Raw genomic sequence first — 19,024 nt, 5'->3', positions numbered from 1 at the left:
CTGTCGGTCTCCGTAGCTGCACTCTATATAATTTCCCTTTCAAAATCTATCATTCTAATTGCTTCTAAAGGGTAGAATTGTCATTTCACTTTCATGGGAATGTTAACTTGACCTTTTTTAAGTCAAGTGAAATAGAAGGGTTCGGATCATCCAATGGAGATTGTATATAGGGTACAAGTTAGACCTGGCAAACGGGTGGGCCGGGCTGGGTTTCACCCGACCCGTATGGGTCCGGACCATACGGGTCAGGTAAAAAATGACTAGGAATTTTATGAGTCACTACTTGGTGGACCTGGACCCCATCTGCACAGGCTGGGTTGACCCGCGGGTCACCTTTTTTTTTAAAGAGTTTTGGTTGTGCCTTTTTTTTAAAAAAAAAACTCTTTACCACGTCAGGAAGAAAAGGCAGATTTCACGTAAGGAAAAAAAACCCCTCTTTAGCACGTTTCTAGTACACGTTCCCTTATAATACTTTCACTCTATTCTTCTTTTCTTGTGTTTTTCAGGAAGAAAAAGCAGATTTCACGCATGGGTAACTGGCAGATTTCACTTCAGGAAGAAAAAACAGCATTTGATGTGACAAAAATACCCTCACACATTTCACGTACTTTTGTGTTTGTTACATCCTCTCGCCAAAAAGTAATATGCTTTTTAACGGGCATCAGCGGGTCCACCCAGCCCTGACTAGTTTAGACAAGCCGGTGGACCCGCGGGTCAAATTGAAACGGGTCACTACCTTGGGACCCGGACCCGAAAATTACTGGTGGGCCAGGTCGTCCCGCTGGTCCGGATCATTTCTTGCCAGGTTTAGTACAAGTAAAATTTAACATGGTAAATGCATATCAAAGTGTAGTGTTTTTCAAAAGGTACAGTGGGCCCACTTCGCAGGATGTCTATACCGTTCATTTCTTGGGCCACAACGTAATTATGTTGGAACCCTTAGATCATCTACGTAGGATGATCCTAACCCTCTAATCTATAGAAGTTTCTATAATGTGCAATCCCTTTACAGATCGGAGGGTTAGGATCATCCTATGGAGATGATCTATTGGGGCAGCCGATTTATGTTATGGCCCAACAAATAGCATAGATCATCCCTGCAGCGGGCCCCACTGTACTTTATGAAAAATTCAGAACTTCACGCACTCACCATACAAAACCTCCCCTCTTAAGATCCACTCTACAAATACTAGACTTCACACGCACTGCATGTTTGATAATTGCACTAACCTACTCTTTTTGGAAGAAAGCCCGAATACCCAAAATAGTGAAAATACCCCTTTCTCTAGGCCCTTCCACCCGAACATTTTCTAAAGAAAATACCCCTTTCTCTAGGCACGAAATCCCCAGTTCCTTGGGGAAAAATTAGGGTTTTATTTTTTCTCTCCTTCCCTGCATTCTCTTCGAAACAAAACCCTAACTCTGCATCTCGTACGGACTCATTTTCCTTCTGATCACACCCCTCCTATGGTGCGCGGCAATGGTGCTAGACTCGCCTACTGGTTCTCTCGGAGGTCTCTCTCCTCCAAGTTCTCCATCAATTCTCCCAACTTCGTAAGCCTCTATATTCTCTCTCTGTATCTATATGTTTGTGTGTGTGTTTTCTTTCTTGAATCCTTTGATCGAATTGTATGTTCTTTACTGGTGTTTTCCATATTATTGTTCTCTGCAGTTAGAGGATTCGTCGCGAGGAAGCTGTCGGGCTTTCGTTTCTGGAATTTGCAACTCATCTCGGATTTCGGGGGAAACATGTGTGTGACTTTTTTGTGTTGTTTAAATTAATTTGCGTTTGGTTTTCTGTTTTATAGGCGTTTTTTTTTTTTTTTTGGAATGGCTAGGGTTTTTAAATTAAATTAGGGTTTTTAGTTTAGTTTTTTTTCCCCGAATAGCTAGGATTTTTAATTTAGTTGTTGAGAGGAGAAGAGATTAGAGAGAAAAGGAAGAAGTTAGGGTTTACTCCCCCTTACTTTAGTATTTATATATAAAGAGAACATACAAAGACCACTATGCCCTTAGGCTATGCAATACACCTTCTAACACTCCCCCTCAAGCTGGAATGTATATATTGTACATTCCAAGCTTGTTACATATGTCACTCAATTTTGTATAGCTTAAGGGCTTTGTAAACACATCTGCTAACTGATCAGCAGATCTCGTGAAAGAGACATGAATCTCGCCTCTTTGTATCCTTTGGCGAATGAAGTGGCAATCAACCTCTATATGCTTGGTTCTCTCATGAAAGACCGGATTGGTAGCTATATGAATTGCAGCTTGATTGTCACAATACAGCTGAGCTGGAGCAGATGAAGAGAAACTAATCTCCGAAAGGAGAGAACGTAACCAAATAAGCTCCCCGCTGGTATGAGACATAGCACGATACTCTGATTCGGCACTCGACTTGGAGACTATGTCCTGCTTCTTACTTTTCCACGACACTAGATTGCCACCAACAAAGGTGCAATATCCAGTGGTAGATCTCCTATCTGCTGGAGATCCTGCCCAGTCTGCATCACAGAAGCCTTCTACCCGGGTATGACCATGCTTCTTGAATACGAGTCCTTTCCCTGGTGCTTCTTTCAACTAGCGAAGAATCTGAATCACTGCTGCCCAGTGAGAAGTACGGGGTGAGCTCATATGTTGGCTGACTGAGCCAACAGCAAATGATATATCTGGACGAGTGACTGTAAGATATATGAGCTTACCCACTAGCCTCCTATATCTGCCAGGGTCATCTAATAAATCTCCTTCTTCTGGAAGAAGTTTCCCATTTGGGTCCATGGGAGCAGACGCAGGTTTCACTCCAAGGTGACCTGTCTCCTCAAGAAGATCTAGTACATATTTCCTCTGTGAGAGGGAGAGACCTCTAGTAGAATATGCAACCTCAATGCCAAGAAAGTATCTAAGACGACCCAAATCTTTGGTTGAAAACTCGTTCTGCAAGAAGGTTTTCAACCTGCGTATCCCCTCTGAATCACTGCCTGTAATGATGATGTCATCGACATATACTATCAATAGCACACAACCAGTAGTAGAATGAGAACTGAAGACGGAGTGATCAACTGCACATTGCTTCATGCCATAGTGCATGATAGCATCACTGAATCGTCCAAACCAGGCTCTAGGAGACTGCTTGAGACCGTATATAGACTTCCGCAACCGACATACTGAGGAGGACATCGCCCCAGAGCAACATACCCAGGAGGTTGCTCCATATACACCTCCTCAGTAAGCTCACCATGTAAAAATGCATTCTTGACATCTAACTGATGCAGAGGCCAGTCATGTGTAACTGCAAGAGATAGAAGAACACGAACAGACGGAATCTTAGCGACCGGCGAAAAAGTCTCTAAATAATCAACACCAAAAGTCTGAGTATAGCCTTTTGCCACCAACCGCGCCTTAAGGCGCTCAATAGTACCGTCAGGTAAGTGTTTGACGGCATAAACCCAGCGACAACCAACTGGTCGAGCCCCAGGAGGAAGAGGAACTAACTCCCATGTCTTATTGGCCTGGAGGGCCTCCATCTCAAGATCCATGGCCGCACGCCATCCCGAATGATCAAGTGCAGCTGGTAAAGACTGTGGCAAAGAAACAGAGGGCAAAGAGGAAACAAAACTCCGAAACATCGGGGTGAGAGAATCATATGAAATAACAGAGGAAATCGGGTGAGCAGTACTGTGAGAACGAGTACGAGAAGCAATGAGAGAATCTGAAGTAGGAGTAGGAGAGATAGGTACCTGAGATGTGGGGGGTGTGATCTCCGGCTGCAAGGACGATAGCGCAGGCGGAGGAGGATGAGCTGTAGATCTCGGTCGACAAGGATATGTCTGCGGAGGAGCGGGAGGAGGAGCCTCAGTAGCCTCAGGAACCTGCAGTGAAGAGGAGGGATCACAAACAGGAATAGTCTCAGGAACTAATACAGGAGGGGAGAGGAGAGGAGCCTGAAGGGTGGGGAGGGGAAGAGGAAGGTCCGAGTCAGGACCTGTGGAAGGAGTCTCATGAGAAGATATAAAGTAGGACTCAGACTCGAAGAATGTGACATCGGCAGACACAAAGGACCGATGCAGGAGAGGACTGTAACAGTGATAACCTTTCTGGGTACGGGAGTACCCAAGAAAGATGCATCGTTCAGCCTGAGGGTCCAGCTTATCAAAGCCAGGACCAAGGTGGTGAACAAAACACACACACCCAAAGACCCTAGGGATGATAGGAAAGGGGTCATGACCAGGGTATAACACATCAAAAGGGGAAGAGCCACCAAGAACCGAGGATGGAAGCCGGTTGGCAAGGTGGCATGCAGTAAGAACAGCATCACCCCAATAGCTCTTGGGAACTCGCATCTGAATAAGAAGAGAGCGAGCCCCATCAAGTAAAGAGCGCATCTTCCTTTCAGCCACACCATTCTGCTGAGAGGTGTGAGCACAGGAAGACTGGTGGAGAATACCCCGACTGGAAAGAAAATCCTAGAACCCATGGGTAGTGGAGAAATATTCTCTAGCATTATCTGTGCGCAAGCATTTGAGGGTACAATCAAACTGATTTGTAACCTCAGAATGAAAAGTACGAAAAGCAGAGAAAACCTCAGAACGATCGTGAAGCAAATACAGCCAAGTCATGCGAGAATAGTCATCAATGAAAACAACAAAATATCTATATCCAAAAATAGAAGGAGTTCTCAGGGGACCCCATACATCAGAGTGCACTAAAGCAAAAGGGTGCGAGGCCCGACTAACAAGCATAGAGGGAAAAGACACACGGTGGTGTTTTCCAAGTTCACAGGCCTCGCACTGAAAAGACTGAATAGGAACAGAAACTATAGAGGTGCGCCGTAAGCGCTCAATGCATGGATGACCGAGGCGGCAGTGCCACTGGTAGGCGTCGACAGAACAGTGTAAAATGGTACGGGGGGGACCTCCATCCAGCCGATACAACCCATCTACCTCACGTCATTTACCAATCGTCCTCCCAGTCGCAAGATCCTGTAATAAGCAATAAGATGGATAAAATGAGACATAGCAGTTAAGATATTTAGTGAGCTGACTGACTGAAAGTAAGTTAAAGGGAGACTGTGGAACACAAAGCACAGAGGAGAGGGTAAGACCAGGGTAGGGAGAGGTACTCCCTGTACCAGAAATTGGAGTAGTACGACCATCAGCGAGGGTCATAGACTGAGAGGAAAGAGGGTGAAAAGACCTGAGTGATGATAGAGTACTTGTCACATGGTTCGAGGCTCCCGAATCAATGATCCAGGAGCTCGAGCTCGAGCTACTAAGAAGAGAGGTAGGAGTGCTACCTGGCTGTGCAAAGCCAGCACTAGGAGGATGGGCTGCCAAGCGTAGGCGCTGGAGCTCATCATAGTCGGCCTGAGTGAAAGACTGTACAGCTGGGCTGGAGCCGGAGGAAGATGCTCGAGGATCAGAGTCGTCCAGAGTAGAAAGGTGCGCTGATCGCCCGAACTGAGATGGCGGTAGGGGACGACGCTCAGGATGTAGCACATAACAGGTCTCATCACGGTGGCTCTCGCGCCGGCAATGTGTACAATATGGACGAGGTCGGCCACCATATCCCCTGCCACTAGAGAAATCCGTACCCATGGTACGTCCGCCACGGCTAGAGTCACGGCCACGGCCTCGGCCAAACATCCCACCACCACGGGCAGGACGATCTCCTACTGCATATGCCGCGGTAGCATGACCATCAAAAGCAGCAGGAGTAAGAGAGGCTCCACCTAGACACTGTTGTGCCCGCTGATAGACCTCCTCGAGGGAAGGCATAGTGCAAGAACCATAAATCTGCTGGCGAAAAAACATAAACTCGGGGCCCAAGGTCTCGAGAAACTGAACAACTCGAAGTTGATCCCGCTGCCGAGCGGCGACGGCTAAGTCTGTCGTCAAGGGCAGAAAAATGTCAAGCTGCTGACAGTGAGAGACGAACTGACCATAGTATGTAGAAAGCGGGGTGTCACCACGCCGAAGATGCATCCACTCAGAATATGTGGCACTAATACGGGAGAGGTTACCAACGCCTGAAAACATAACCACAGTATGATCCCAAATCCTCTTTGCAGTCGGAAGCTGCATCATAGTCCCTGAAATCTGTGGGATCATACTCTGCCAGAGTAAACTACGGATATGAGCATCATCCGTTTCTCACTGCTCATAAGTGGGATCCAAAGCCGCAGGAGGGTCACGACGTATGGTGTAGACCTTCCTTTTGGCAATGAGATAAACTTCCACCGCCACTTTCCAATTCATGTAATTGGAACCATCAAGCTTGACCGTGGTCATCGGGAGGAAGGAGGCATCACCCGATGAAGGGGAAATAGGGGTAGAAGATGAAGAGGTTTGCCCGAGAGAGGGATTGTCTACAATAGAAGGATCCATAGAAGGAACGAAAGCAAAATAGACAACACACGATGTCAAAGTAAGGGACAAGAGAAATGAGAAGGCCTCTAGGGCATAAAGAGACCACTATGTGTGGTGATAGAATGTGGCGCGACTCCGACGAAGGAGAGGAGAAAAAAAAAGACATAATAGGGCCTCTAGGGCATAAATGGAGAAGATGAAAGGTTGGAGTCGCGGAGCGAAGAAGAAAAGAGGGGCGGAAGAAATTTAGACCATAGAGAGAAAGAGGGTTAGAACTTAGGGTGGGAGGGTTAGGGATTTAAGGTTTCATGAGGGATAGAAAATGGGATTAATAGGGAAAAATGAGGGTTTTAATGAGGGAAAGGAAGGGAAGGGTGAAAATGGGAAGAAAGAGGAAGAGATTGGGGTGGAAGAGAAAGAGAGCGAGGGAGGAGGAGGAGGAGCTGGGGCGGACGAAAAAAAAAATGGGCTGGGACGAGTGGGAAGGGTGGGTGAGAAGGAGAAAAAAAAGGAGGAGCGTGATGGAGGGAGGGAGGAGAGAAGAAGGAGAAGGGGAGCTTCTCCAATGGTCCCTAGGGCACAAAAACCCCTAGGGCTCTGATACCATGTTGAGAGGAGAAGAGATTAGAGAGAAAAGGAAGAAGTTAGGGTTTACTCCCCCTTACTTTAGTATTTATATATAAAGAGAACATACAAAGACCACTATGCCCTTAGGCTATGCAATACACCTTCTAACATTAGTTTTTTTAATGTCTAGGGTTTTTAAATTAAACTAGGGTTATTAATTTAGTTTTTTTTTGGGAATGGCTAGGGCTTTTAAATTAATTAGGGTTTCTAATTTAGTTTTTTTTTTTGAATGGCTAGGGTTTTTAAATTAAATTAGGGTATCTAATTTAGTTTTTTTTTGAATGGCTAGGGTTTTTAAATTAAATTAGGGTTTATAATTTATTTATTTTTGAATGGCTAGGGTTTTTAAATTAAATTAGGGTATCTAATTTAGTTTTTTTTGGATGGCTAGGGTTTTTAAATTAAATTAGGGTTTCTAATTTGGTTTTTTTTTTAAGGGGAATGATATTCCCCCCCCCCCCCCCCCCGACGGATAAAATCCCCCCTTTAACGTTATCCGTGAATTTATCCTCCAGCAGTGAACCATTCTCTCAGAAACCGTTAAAGGGGGGCGGGGATATCATTTCCCTTTTTTGAATGGGTAGGGTTTTTAATTTGTTTTTTTAACGGATAGGGTTTTTAAATCAAATTAGGGTTTTAATTTGTTTTTTAAATGCCTAGGGTTTTTAAATTATATTAGGGTTTTAATTTTTTTTTGAATGGCTAGGGTATGGTTAGGGTTTTTTAAATTAAATTAGGGTTTTTAATTTAGTTCGCAATCATCCCTGTATCTTTTGCATTTTTGTTTCATGTATGTGTTTGTTTTGATTTTGGGCTCTTTTTACAGGGAAACATAGTAATGGAATTAAAACAGGAGGTTTACGTGGAAGTTGGTGTGGGGTGAGGTCGATTCATGGCACCGGTAGTTACATTTTTGCTATTCTTTCTGAAGTTTGGATTGTTTAGTTATCTTTATATATATATTTTTCATTTCTGGATAGTTAAAGAGGGATCTTTTCTTTTTCTTCTTCTATTGGTTTTGTTTGTTAGGATCATGTTCAATGGCTGAAAGAGACTATTACGATGTGCTCGGGGTAAGCAAGAATGCGGGTGCATCTGAAATAAAGAAAGCTTATTATGCGGTAAGTTATTTATATTTACTTTGAGTTTATTTCATATTGTGTACTCGGAAATTACTGATGATCCATTCAATTCCTCAACATTCCATTTTGTTTGTCTGAATTGGTTGAAGCCTGGATTATATGTTCTCCTATTTGTTGGTTGTGACCAATGTTACCGCGGTCGCCCTCCCACCCTCCACCAGCGATCCGGGGTCCCAGACCCGAAACGTGGGTCATTTGCGACCCGGATCGCCAAAACTGGCGACCCGCGGGAAATGGAGAGATGCATAGAGAGAGGGAACACTTCGATGGACTAGGAAAAGAGAGTTGCACGATAGTTTATTAGTTTGTTCATATTTTTATGTTTTTATTTCAGAATTGGGTAGTTATTTTCTGTTTGCTTTCATTTAAGATTGAGAATGCAATATATGTTGGTACTTAATTTAGTGATATTTGGAGATTTTCAAATTTTATTTATTATGGATTGGATTGTAACTGGAATTTTCATTTTGAATATATATGAATGGAACACACGAGGCTTTTGGTTTTGCTTATTAAATGTATGTAGTATGGACTATAGAATGATATTCTTGTAAAAATATATGAAATTATATATACATATATATATATATATATATATATATATATATATATATATATATAGAGAGAGAGAGAGAGAGAGAGAGAGAGAGAGAAGAACGGTTCCTACACATATGTGTAGATAAGTTATCTACACACTAGCTTAAAATACAGTGGGGGCCACATTATTTGGGTGATCCAAACCATTCATTTTTAAGGCCCTCACATAGATAGGGTGTCCATAAAAAATCAGATCCATAGGATCATCCTAACCATTCGAACTGTGGAGGCAAAAAATGGACTAATTTGTGAAGGTTTAAAGACATCCATTTTACCTCCACAAATCGTAGGGTTGGGATGATCCTATGGATCTGATTTTTTGTAGACACCCTATCTATGTGAGGGCCTTTAAAATGGATGGCTTGGATCACCCAAACAATGTGGGCCCCCACTGTATTTTAAGCTAGTGTGTAGAGAACTCTCTACACATATGTGTAGGAACCGTTTTCTCATATATATAAGGATTAGACCGTCGAGCGTACGCAGCAATGGTGCGGTAGAGTGACCCATATTTATAGTACCAGAGCGACCCATATTTTCGCTCCAAATCGACCCGCGAACCCAAATAGCGAACCTTCTTATCCTACCCTCATCGTACCGCGTACCGGGCTACCATTGTACCCTATACCAGTTTCTGTACCGCGTTCCAAACTTCCAGGTAACCTTGGTTGTGACTTTTTCATTTGGTTATTCGTTTTTGGTTCTATTGATAAAAGGGTTAATTGTCGAACTTGTGATTGTATGGCTTTTTCATTTGGTTATTCCTTGTAACCATTTCCCTGAAAGCAAGTTTATTTTATTGACCCTTTTTCAAGAATCATGTTCAATAATTTTCCTTCCAGTTAACACCTTGTCAGGAAAATGTTCTCATAAAACCATACTAATTCATCATTGCCTCATGTAGATGTTAAGAGTGACTTTGGATCACCGACCCTCTCCACTTTTGTCAGGTTAATCTAAAAATGATTTTTAGAAATTATAAAATAGAATGGACAAGGTAATTATATAAAAATCATAACTACAAGGAAATTATAAAAAAATCTTAATTAATACTATTGCTTTGTTCTATATGAAAATTATATAGAAACCATAAATCACTTTATTTTATTGTTTTATAAAATACTATTGTTATAACTACGACGAAATTATATAAAAATCACTTTATACAAGGAAATTATAACTGCAAGAAAATTATATAAAAGTAATAATTATTTTTTTGAATGGTATAAAAATCACAATTAATACTATTGTTTTGTTATATATGAAAATTATATAGAAATCAGAAATCACTTTATTTTATTGTTTTGTATTGTATTTTATAATATTATGATGTATTTTTTTTTATATATATTGTATTATAAATAAAGTAACTTTAAAATTTCCGAAAATTTAACAACATCAAGGGGTGCGAAGCTTTTATTTTAAAAAAAAGGGGGTGTGTAGATTTAGCCATGCCTTGGTATTTCTTAAATTTTAATCGATTGTTAAGGAATTATTAAAAAATGAAAAGTAATCGTTGTTTACCATTTATTGTACTATATGGTATACAATACCACATAATTATATTTATATGAGTTACATGTGATATGTGGTGTAAATAATGGGTTTTTGTTATAAATTTTGAGTTTAGAATGGACCTTACAATTCTAGACATGAGAGACATCACATTTCACTCGGTGTTTGATGTTAAACCATAATGGGTGGTTGTCTTGCTTATGTAATGGTTTTGAAGTCTCTATTTGTGCTTACTGTAGTATTTTATGAAGTTTTGTCTTAAAATTACGATCTGCACATGTGTCTATAGGCTTTCTTTATTTATTAGATTTATGACCAAAACCAACATATTTCCATTTTCGTGGCAACCAACATGCATACCAAGACTGACATTTTAAACTTCGACTACATGGACCTGCAAAGAAAAGAGGCATATCTCCATTCTTGCATCTCTGTCCATAACTATCATAGACTACAATGTCCTTAATATTTCCACCTTATAGAGAGCAAAAACACATTGAAGTGGATTGAACCTTATGCCAAGTGCTTCAGATGAAAGGCCTTAGCGTCTTTGCTTGCTTACCCGCCAAAATAGAAAATTTATTTCCCTTAACTAAACTTATTGATGCCTTTGTTGATCTCTTGAGAACTACACACAATCTATTTTTTTATTTCGTTGCTATTGATGCTATGGGCAAATTTCTTATCCTAGAGGTGGAATAAAAGAGATTTTGTCAACAATGCACACAGCAGAGGGATTGCTTAATACTTTTGGGAAGGCTACTTATTGATGAAACCTTGATGTCAGCTTTGCTTTGAACTTTTAAGTAGTCAAATTATTTGTTGGTATCCTTGTTTTTCTTTATTTGGGATATAGATTTATATTAAATGCGTTTATGTTTGAGTAGACTTATTTTCACTTCGTATCTGTCAAATACTTAGATTGCCCTTTAACCTAATGTTTATGTTAAAAATTGTTTGTCTATCTTCTCCTGTATGCTTATGCAGCTTGCAAAGAAGCTGCATCCTGATACAAATAAAGAGGATTCTGATGCTGAAAGAAAGTTTCAAGAAGTTCAGTGTGCTTATGAGGTATTTTTAACTTTTAAAGGTTGTTCTTTCTTAGAAGTGATTTTTTTCACATGAATACATATATTCTTTCATTGCACTATTGAATGGATATAATAATGAGTGTCCTATGATGTTTTGTTGTAGGTTTTAAAAGACGAGGAGAAGCGATCACTTTATGACCAGGTGCCATACTTGATTTCCTTTCAGTCACATTTGTTTTTTTGACTTGCAAGTTTGCAACAGTGATTACATATTCTTGATAAAAATTCATTTGTTAATAAAAAAATTAGTGTCACATTGGTTGTGTTGTAAAATTCTTTTCTGCAACCTGTTGTTCTTTTCCTTGAAGAGCTCTTGTGCAATCTCATGAACTTCTTATGGTGTATAATACTTTCCTTGGAGTGAACTACGTATGGTGTATAATGCTTTCCTTGGAGTGGGTAGTTCACGTGCTTATATATTGTCATTCTGGTGTCATTTTTGTTGAATTATTTGTTAGAATAAACTTGAATCTTACTGCTTCAATCTTAATGCGAAAACCAAATCGTACCTTCGACTGTGATGATCAGCATTTTTGTTGAATTATTTGTTAGAATAAACTTCAATCTTAATGCGAAAACCGAATCGTACCATCAACCGTGATGGTCAGCTAGAGATTTTAGGAGATATATATGATCCGACCGTTGAAGATTCTTTCAATGAATACCGTTTGTCGATCACTGGAGAGATCTTTCAATCCACCCAAGTATGGATTCTCAGATGAATGAAATCTAGGGTTTTGCCTTGGTAGATCAGGGACCACTCGGAGAAAACCCTAAATCACTCTTAGTCCTTTATGTGTGTTGCTTCCCTCAAGCAACCACTGATTTATATATGATAGGAGTTTAGGGTTAGGTCTTACAAGCACTACAACTCTTGCTAGAGGGGCAACTGTGGCCACCTTATGGAAACGTTTCTAACATTCTCCCTCATGGTCCATATTGCCACTCTTAGGTTTTGGAGAAGACTCTTGGGTTTTAAGCACTTCAAAATAGCAATCTTGGCATATGTTCATACATTTCGAATACAATCCCATGGTCCAAACCTTTACTAGTATTCTTTAGTTCATATCGGATTTCGGCCGGGTCCGAAACTGAAACCGAAACTGAAATTTCAATTCTTGGTTCATATAAAGAGTTTTAGGTGCATGAATAATGGCGGCAATTGCCCTAAGGCTAGCATTACCTTCCATGTATCACAATGACACTAATTCCCTCTGTTGAGCACGTTAACACCTTATGTAGCGCATTCCTTTATGAATAGGTTAGCAAATGCCCATTCTAGTCCTACTTTATTTTGTCCTCATGGACAAACCGTCTTTTTTTATAACTTTATGTACACCCTTAAATGAAAGACGAGAACAAGAACATGAATCATCAACCAAAGTTGTAACATTAATAAAATCAACCGTGTCTTAGTATCATAACCAAACACTAAATGATCGAATCAGTCCCATGCGCTCCACATGAGCCTTGTAGCCCCTTCGTCATGAGGTCTGCAATTATCATATCATTGCGGATGTGCTCAATTATCACATGATAATCCCTAACAAAATCTCGAATAACTAGATGCTTAATGCTGATATGCTTGTTATTACTTTCACTGTTATTGTTCTTCCAGAAGAAAACTGCAGCGGAATTATCATAGTTGATACCTGTTGGCTTAGAGATTGAGTCAATGACTCAACCTTGTGACAAAATTCTGCAACCACAATGCCTGTGTAGTAGCCTATTAGCACGCCACGAACTCTACCTCTATTGTGAAAGATGTGGCCAAACTTTGCTTCACGCTCCTTGAAATGACACACGTCCCGCAAGTGGGAAGACATACCCTGAGGCAGACTTCCTAGAATCGAGGCAGTCAACAAATTCTGTATCCGAATATCCAATCACCTCCAAACGATCAGATTTCCTTCGTCCCTTAAAGATATTATAAAACATTCTTTGCAGCTTTCAGGGCTCCATCCCTTGATCACTCTAGTATCTGCCCACCATCTCAACTTCAAATTGGATGTTTGGTCTTGTGTAGACTTGCGTATACAACAGACTGCCAACCGTACATGCATATGGGATTTTTCTCATCTCACTCCTCTCTAGTTCATTTATTGGATACAGTTCCTCACTGGATTTATCAACCTTCACAATAAGGGCCACACTAGGTGAGTAGTCTTTCATTTGAAATCTCGATAAATTTATTAATGTAGGCCTTCTAAGGCTGTCCCAATAGGCCTTGAGATCTGTCTCTTTTGAATCTCTATGCCAATGACTTAAGAGGATTCACCCATATCCTTTCTTTCAAAGTTCTGAGATGCTGTAACTGTAGTTCACTGCCGGGTAGCAAATTATCATCCACATATAGAACCAGAAAGATAAACATACTTACATTGAACTTAAGGAATATACACTGATCCCTATAAATTCAAATGAAGATATTACACCGTAGAACTCGATATTTAACTTGCGGGGGTGGCTTGTTTACATGGATTTGTTGGGTTTCCAAAGCAAGTGTTTTCCCTTACCCGATGAAAACCCTTCAGCCTGATTCCATCATTCACTAACCTTTTGATCTTCTTGATGGAGATGTGTCCCAATCTCTTGTGCCAGAGCATGAGAGTCCTTATCATTAGTATGTTTTTAGTGTCGCTTTTACCATCCATATGGTCCAAGGAAGAGTCTAAATGAACTTATATAGGCTATCCAATAGGGTTGCAGAACCAATAATAGAATTACCCTTAAATAGTTCAAAAGTGGAATCTCAAACCACGGGTGGTAAGTCTGGAAATTGATATAATGTTTCTAGAAAAAAGATGGAATGAAAAATGTCCTTTCAAGTTGCAAGACAAAAACTGGATTGAAGTAAATCTGTAGTCAAACCACCATGATGTAAGATGCCAACAGTCTTAGATTCATAATACACACGTTTCTCTCTCCGTTATGTTTCATGGATGATAGTCGACTCATTAGGGTCAATGATTTTAATTTCAATCTTGGTTTCTGTTTCGGTCGCCACAGAACCGGAGAAGTTTCGGGTCTGGATGGAAATTTCGGTGGAAATTCCTGTAGAATCACAAAAAAAGTATAGGAACATTTGCAAATGATAGAACTTTAAGATGGAGCTTCATGAAATGCTAGAATAAGCATAAATACGCACTTGTGAGCTGTCACATTACATAAGCAAGACAAACCATCCATAACGGTTTAACAACATTGAGCACCAAGTGACATGCGCTGTCGTGCATTCCTGGTAATTTAATACATAGTATATTCACATGCAATCATATAAATATTTATCCATAATACATAGACCACATTTTAAATGCAATTCATATAAATGTAATTATGCATCACATGCCGAACTAGTTTCGTTTCGGTTTTGGTGGAAATTTAAAACCATGATTAGGGTGCCGGCCAATGCCTCACAGAATTGACATATTTGCGTTCAACAACTTAGAGGAATCTCGCTGCCTTGTCGCATTTCATTATGGATCCCCTAATTCTTTTGCCTATATGGCTCAGCATGAGGAAAAGACTCACGTGGTTAGATTGCATTCACCTCTTATGCTTGCCCTGTTCTGCTGACATGCTTGTTTTCGTGGGGATGAGTGGTTCATGCACACAAAACACTAGATTAAGGTCCGTGCAAAATATCTTGAGCATGGTTTTATCCTCCCAATCCGAGAAATTATCACCAGTTAGGAAAAGGATATGAGTTACTTTGCTAAATACGACAGATCGAGAGACTGTAAAATCAATCTATAACATCCTTTAAAAATTGTGCCAGATTCCATTTATAATAAAAATCCAGGTCATCATCATACATTGACGACTCTGACGCCAAATACAGTTGCATCATTGCAAACCTTTTTTTTTTTTTAATGGTAACAAATTTCATTAAAGAGAAAAGGGGAAGACTGAGGAAGTCCGCCCAGTAGGTACAAAGAAAAAAGTAAAAAAATCAATACAAACAGCCCACGAAAGCCGGAAAGGCCTGTCACGGGGGCAAGAAATCAAACAACTCTAAATCCTGCTTATGAACTCCATCCCTAGCAAGCTTGTTAGCAATCTCATTGGCAGATCTCCGCACATGAACAAAAACGATGGAAGAACCTGCTGATTTGTCCTTTATCTCGTCAAAGAAATGTGCAAATCTCCAAGGAGCGACCAAGGAGCCTTTGGGCCACCTAATGACATTGAGAGAGAGTCTCCTTCTATAATAGTTTGGTTCATTCTTTCCTTGTCCAAAAGCATAAGGCCCCGATGCACTGCCCTCACTTCAACTTCACTAGCATCAGCTGATCCAATAGGACCAAAAAAGGCCCATAAAACCTCCCCTATGAATCCCTCAATACTCCCCCAATACCAGCGGGTCCTGATTGCCAAAGCTAGAACCATCGAAATTTAACTTCAGAAGCCCAGCGGGAGAAGGTTGCCAATGTTGTACAACCAAAGGGTGGATGTCCTTGCTATTACAAATCACTCCCCATCCCTCCCACAACTCAAAAGCCGAGACGAAACGGTATAGAGGGAGTGACTTTGCCCAAGCAATAGTTAGCGCTAATACTTTAATGAATAGACAATAAGGAGATTTAGCTACTCCTTCAAAAACTCTATCATTTCTTTCTTTCCATAATACCCACATGGTAGCCAACAATGATAATGACCACAACACCCTTCCCTTTTTCCTCCATGGAACCAACGACCAACCTTCAAATAAATCTTGAAGCCTAGAAGGGAAGACCCAATCAATACCAAACCTGGGCAATATACAGCCCCGTACCTCCCTGGCGACTCTGCAATGAATAAAGATATGGTCCGCAGATTCTCTTGCCTCGATGCACATGGCACAATGATTAACAATTAACATTTTTCTCTCCCTGAGAGAGTCCACTGTCTAAATCCGGCCATGAAGTGCTGCCCAATCGAAAGCGCATACCCTTGGGGGTGCTTCATACTTTTGCTTCAATTGGAAGCGTAAGACAAGGAACAAGTAGAAATCAAGGAACCACGCTGCTTGATCTACCCTTCGAATGGTTGCGATCGTTCTGAACGCCGCGAACAGTTGCGATTGTTCTGAACGCTGCGAACCGTGCAAGTTGAACCGATGAATTCTTTTTCTTTGCTCGGACTATTGTGGATGTGAATAACTCTTATTCACCTCTTTAAGGTCTGATCTAATCAGTACCTTTGTTGTATAGAATAGAGAAATTGATTGGAAGTCTTTCTCTTTGAAACTATTTCAATTGAGAGAGAGAGAGAGAGAGAGAGAGAGAGAGAGAGAGAGAGAGAGAGAGAGAGAGATGGAAAACGATTTTTCCAAAGGGGGAAGCAAGGGAGAACGGATTTTTGAGTATTCCACACACTAAATTTCGTTCATCCCTCTCCCATTTATAGAAAATAGAGTTTTGGTTTGATAAATTCTTGTTTCTCTCTCCCAATTCCAATCCAATTGAGAAAGCAACTTGAATTGAGACTCCTCGAGTGAATGTGACTCTCCCAAACCTCCAAGGCTGTGTGGGGACACTCAAGATACATGGGAGAACGTGTATGGATGCTTCTCTCCAGCCCTTGTGGCCTTATGTCATAAGAGTTGGTGTTGGAAACAAATTGCTTGCTTTGTAGATCCTATAATTTAGCAATTCTTATCCAACAAGGAGTTTGAGTGCAACTTAAAGTCCTTGAGCAATTGAGACTCTTTTCCTCAGATCTCCAACTGATTAGGAGTGTTGTGGGCCCCACAAACCTTATCCAAATGTGTAGTCCTATCCCAATTCCCAATTCCCAATTCCCAATTCCGTTCCAATTCCGCAACTTTGTCAAAACCGGTTTGAGAATAACTATCCTCATTTGGATTACACATTATTATGCTTATTATTAATCAAATTAATAATACATAATAATGTATAATAATTAAATAATTAATTAGCAAATTAATTAATTAATAACTCACATCCAATGGGAGTTATATCGGCTCCAATTTGTCTTCGCAATATGCTCTTATTGTCTCTTGTTACTTACTTAACAAAGACATGTATATATATACATATATCAACATATATATATATACTTAATTAATATCCACATTAATCTAACAGATCATATCCGTCGGTCCAATTACATAAAATGCGGAACCCTGATCCGTTTAGATATTACCGGGTCATTCGAGTTATGAGTGGGATCGTCGCAGGGATCCGACGGCTGATCCTGTCGAACCCTATGGTGGGCCCCACTGCGATCTCGCTCTGTAGTTAAACTACACTCGCATTAGGTCAGTGGCCTCCATCGAGTCGTAACCCTGAAGATGACCGTCAGATCATCTTACCCATAATCACATCATGTATGTGCAAGTCCTTTCTTTGTAACTACATCTACTGAGTTGAGTCATATGGGAGGTGTCATCGTTTACCCTCTTGGCCCACTCTTGGTATACCATTTTGGTCTAGCGGTGTTCGGCCTCCAAATGCATTTGTAAAATCCTTTGAAAATAATTCAATGTTTCATAAAACTTTTCGATAAACATTTTATCAAATCCGCCTGACCAAGCTATTTAATAAGCCTACCGCTCTGACAAAATTGTAGATGTCAATCCCTAAATTTTAGGGAGAAGAATCCCTTGTTGAGTATCACTATTGGTCTCGAGGGTTTGCTCTAGGATATAACTCTATCCGAATGTGACTCTAAAATAGAATCACTATAAGATAGACTAAGACCCTAGAATGGGCCGACAGACCAATAAGATCCCTCAGGTCTAAGGACTTGTGAAGGGTCCTATTTGGAAGAACAACTTTATACTTTTTTGTCCACTAGTTGTTCTTTATTTGATCCTATTCGGTTGCACGATCCAATCGTCACACCCACTCTTCTTGCTTGGGGTCCACTACCTAGATGACCGAGATAAGTCACCTCACGACACGTGCATGTTGGCAAGACTGGTGCTAGTTGTATACAGAAAGAGATGTCCAGTCTCTTTCCCAACTAGGAACTATTAAGGCTTGCATAGAACCGAGATACCATATCTCCTACCTCCCTTGGATCTGTGAATCCTTTGAGCATGACATTTTTACTATGCTACCTAAGTACGAACATGTGTCAATAAACAAGCACATCACACACATTCATTAATATAATTACCCATTCATGTCATGAAATAAACCTTTATTAATTAATAAATGTCATTCTACTGGCTTTTCAGGGCATATATTCTAACACAAATCACCCTCTCTCCTACTCTCTCAAAGCAATCTTTAACCAGAACAAACTTATCAGCTGCTACCAAGTATAAGTCAGGAAACAATTCTTTCAAAGGAGTAGAAGAACACCAACACATATCCCAAAAAGTAATTCTATCACCAGAGTTCACTCTATATCTGATAGCTCGTTCAAAATTGCATCTCATACGCATAATGTCACGCCATACAGATATCTGGGGAATTCTAAAGCAATTTGAAGCTTTCCAATCACATGCCTCTGATCCATACATGCCCACAATTACTTTAGCCCAAAGTTGTGACTGTTCCTCACCAAACCTCCACAACCATTTCCCCAAGAGAGAATGATTCACTTGCTTTATCTTCCTTATACCTAGACCACCTCCTTTAATTGGTTTGCATGCATCTTCCCAACTCACTAAATTAAGTCTTCTCTTATCCTCTGAACCCTCCTATAAGAATCTCCCCTATAAGAATCTCCCTTG

General features: G+C 40.5%; 1 protein-coding gene across 1 annotated transcript in view; it reads left to right on the top strand.

Annotated features, from left to right (window-relative positions):
- The first annotated feature begins 1,221 nt into the window (after window positions 1–1,221).
- The window catches only part of LOC143888337 (chaperone protein dnaJ GFA2, mitochondrial-like), a 51,331-nt gene continuing 33,528 nt past the window's right edge, over window positions 1,222–19,024 (top strand). The window contains exons 1-6 of the mRNA XM_077392719.1: window positions 1,222–1,554; window positions 1,673–1,751; window positions 7,819–7,893; window positions 8,022–8,113; window positions 11,234–11,317; window positions 11,441–11,479. Coding sequence (XP_077248834.1) covers window positions 1,468–1,554; window positions 1,673–1,751; window positions 7,819–7,893; window positions 8,022–8,113; window positions 11,234–11,317; window positions 11,441–11,479 — 456 coding nt within the window. The 5' untranslated portion in view covers window positions 1,222–1,467. The remainder of the gene's footprint in view (window positions 1,555–1,672; window positions 1,752–7,818; window positions 7,894–8,021; window positions 8,114–11,233; window positions 11,318–11,440; window positions 11,480–19,024) is intronic.

The sequence above is a fragment of the Tasmannia lanceolata genome, unplaced genomic scaffold, assembly GCF_043159265.1.
Source record: "Tasmannia lanceolata isolate RefF3 unplaced genomic scaffold, GAP_Taslan_0.1 ptg000012l, whole genome shotgun sequence".
NCBI classification, from domain to species: domain Eukaryota; kingdom Viridiplantae; phylum Streptophyta; class Magnoliopsida; order Canellales; family Winteraceae; genus Tasmannia; species Tasmannia lanceolata.
The sequence above is the reverse complement of the archived record's forward strand: the minus strand, read 5'-3'. Positions and strand labels throughout refer to the sequence as shown.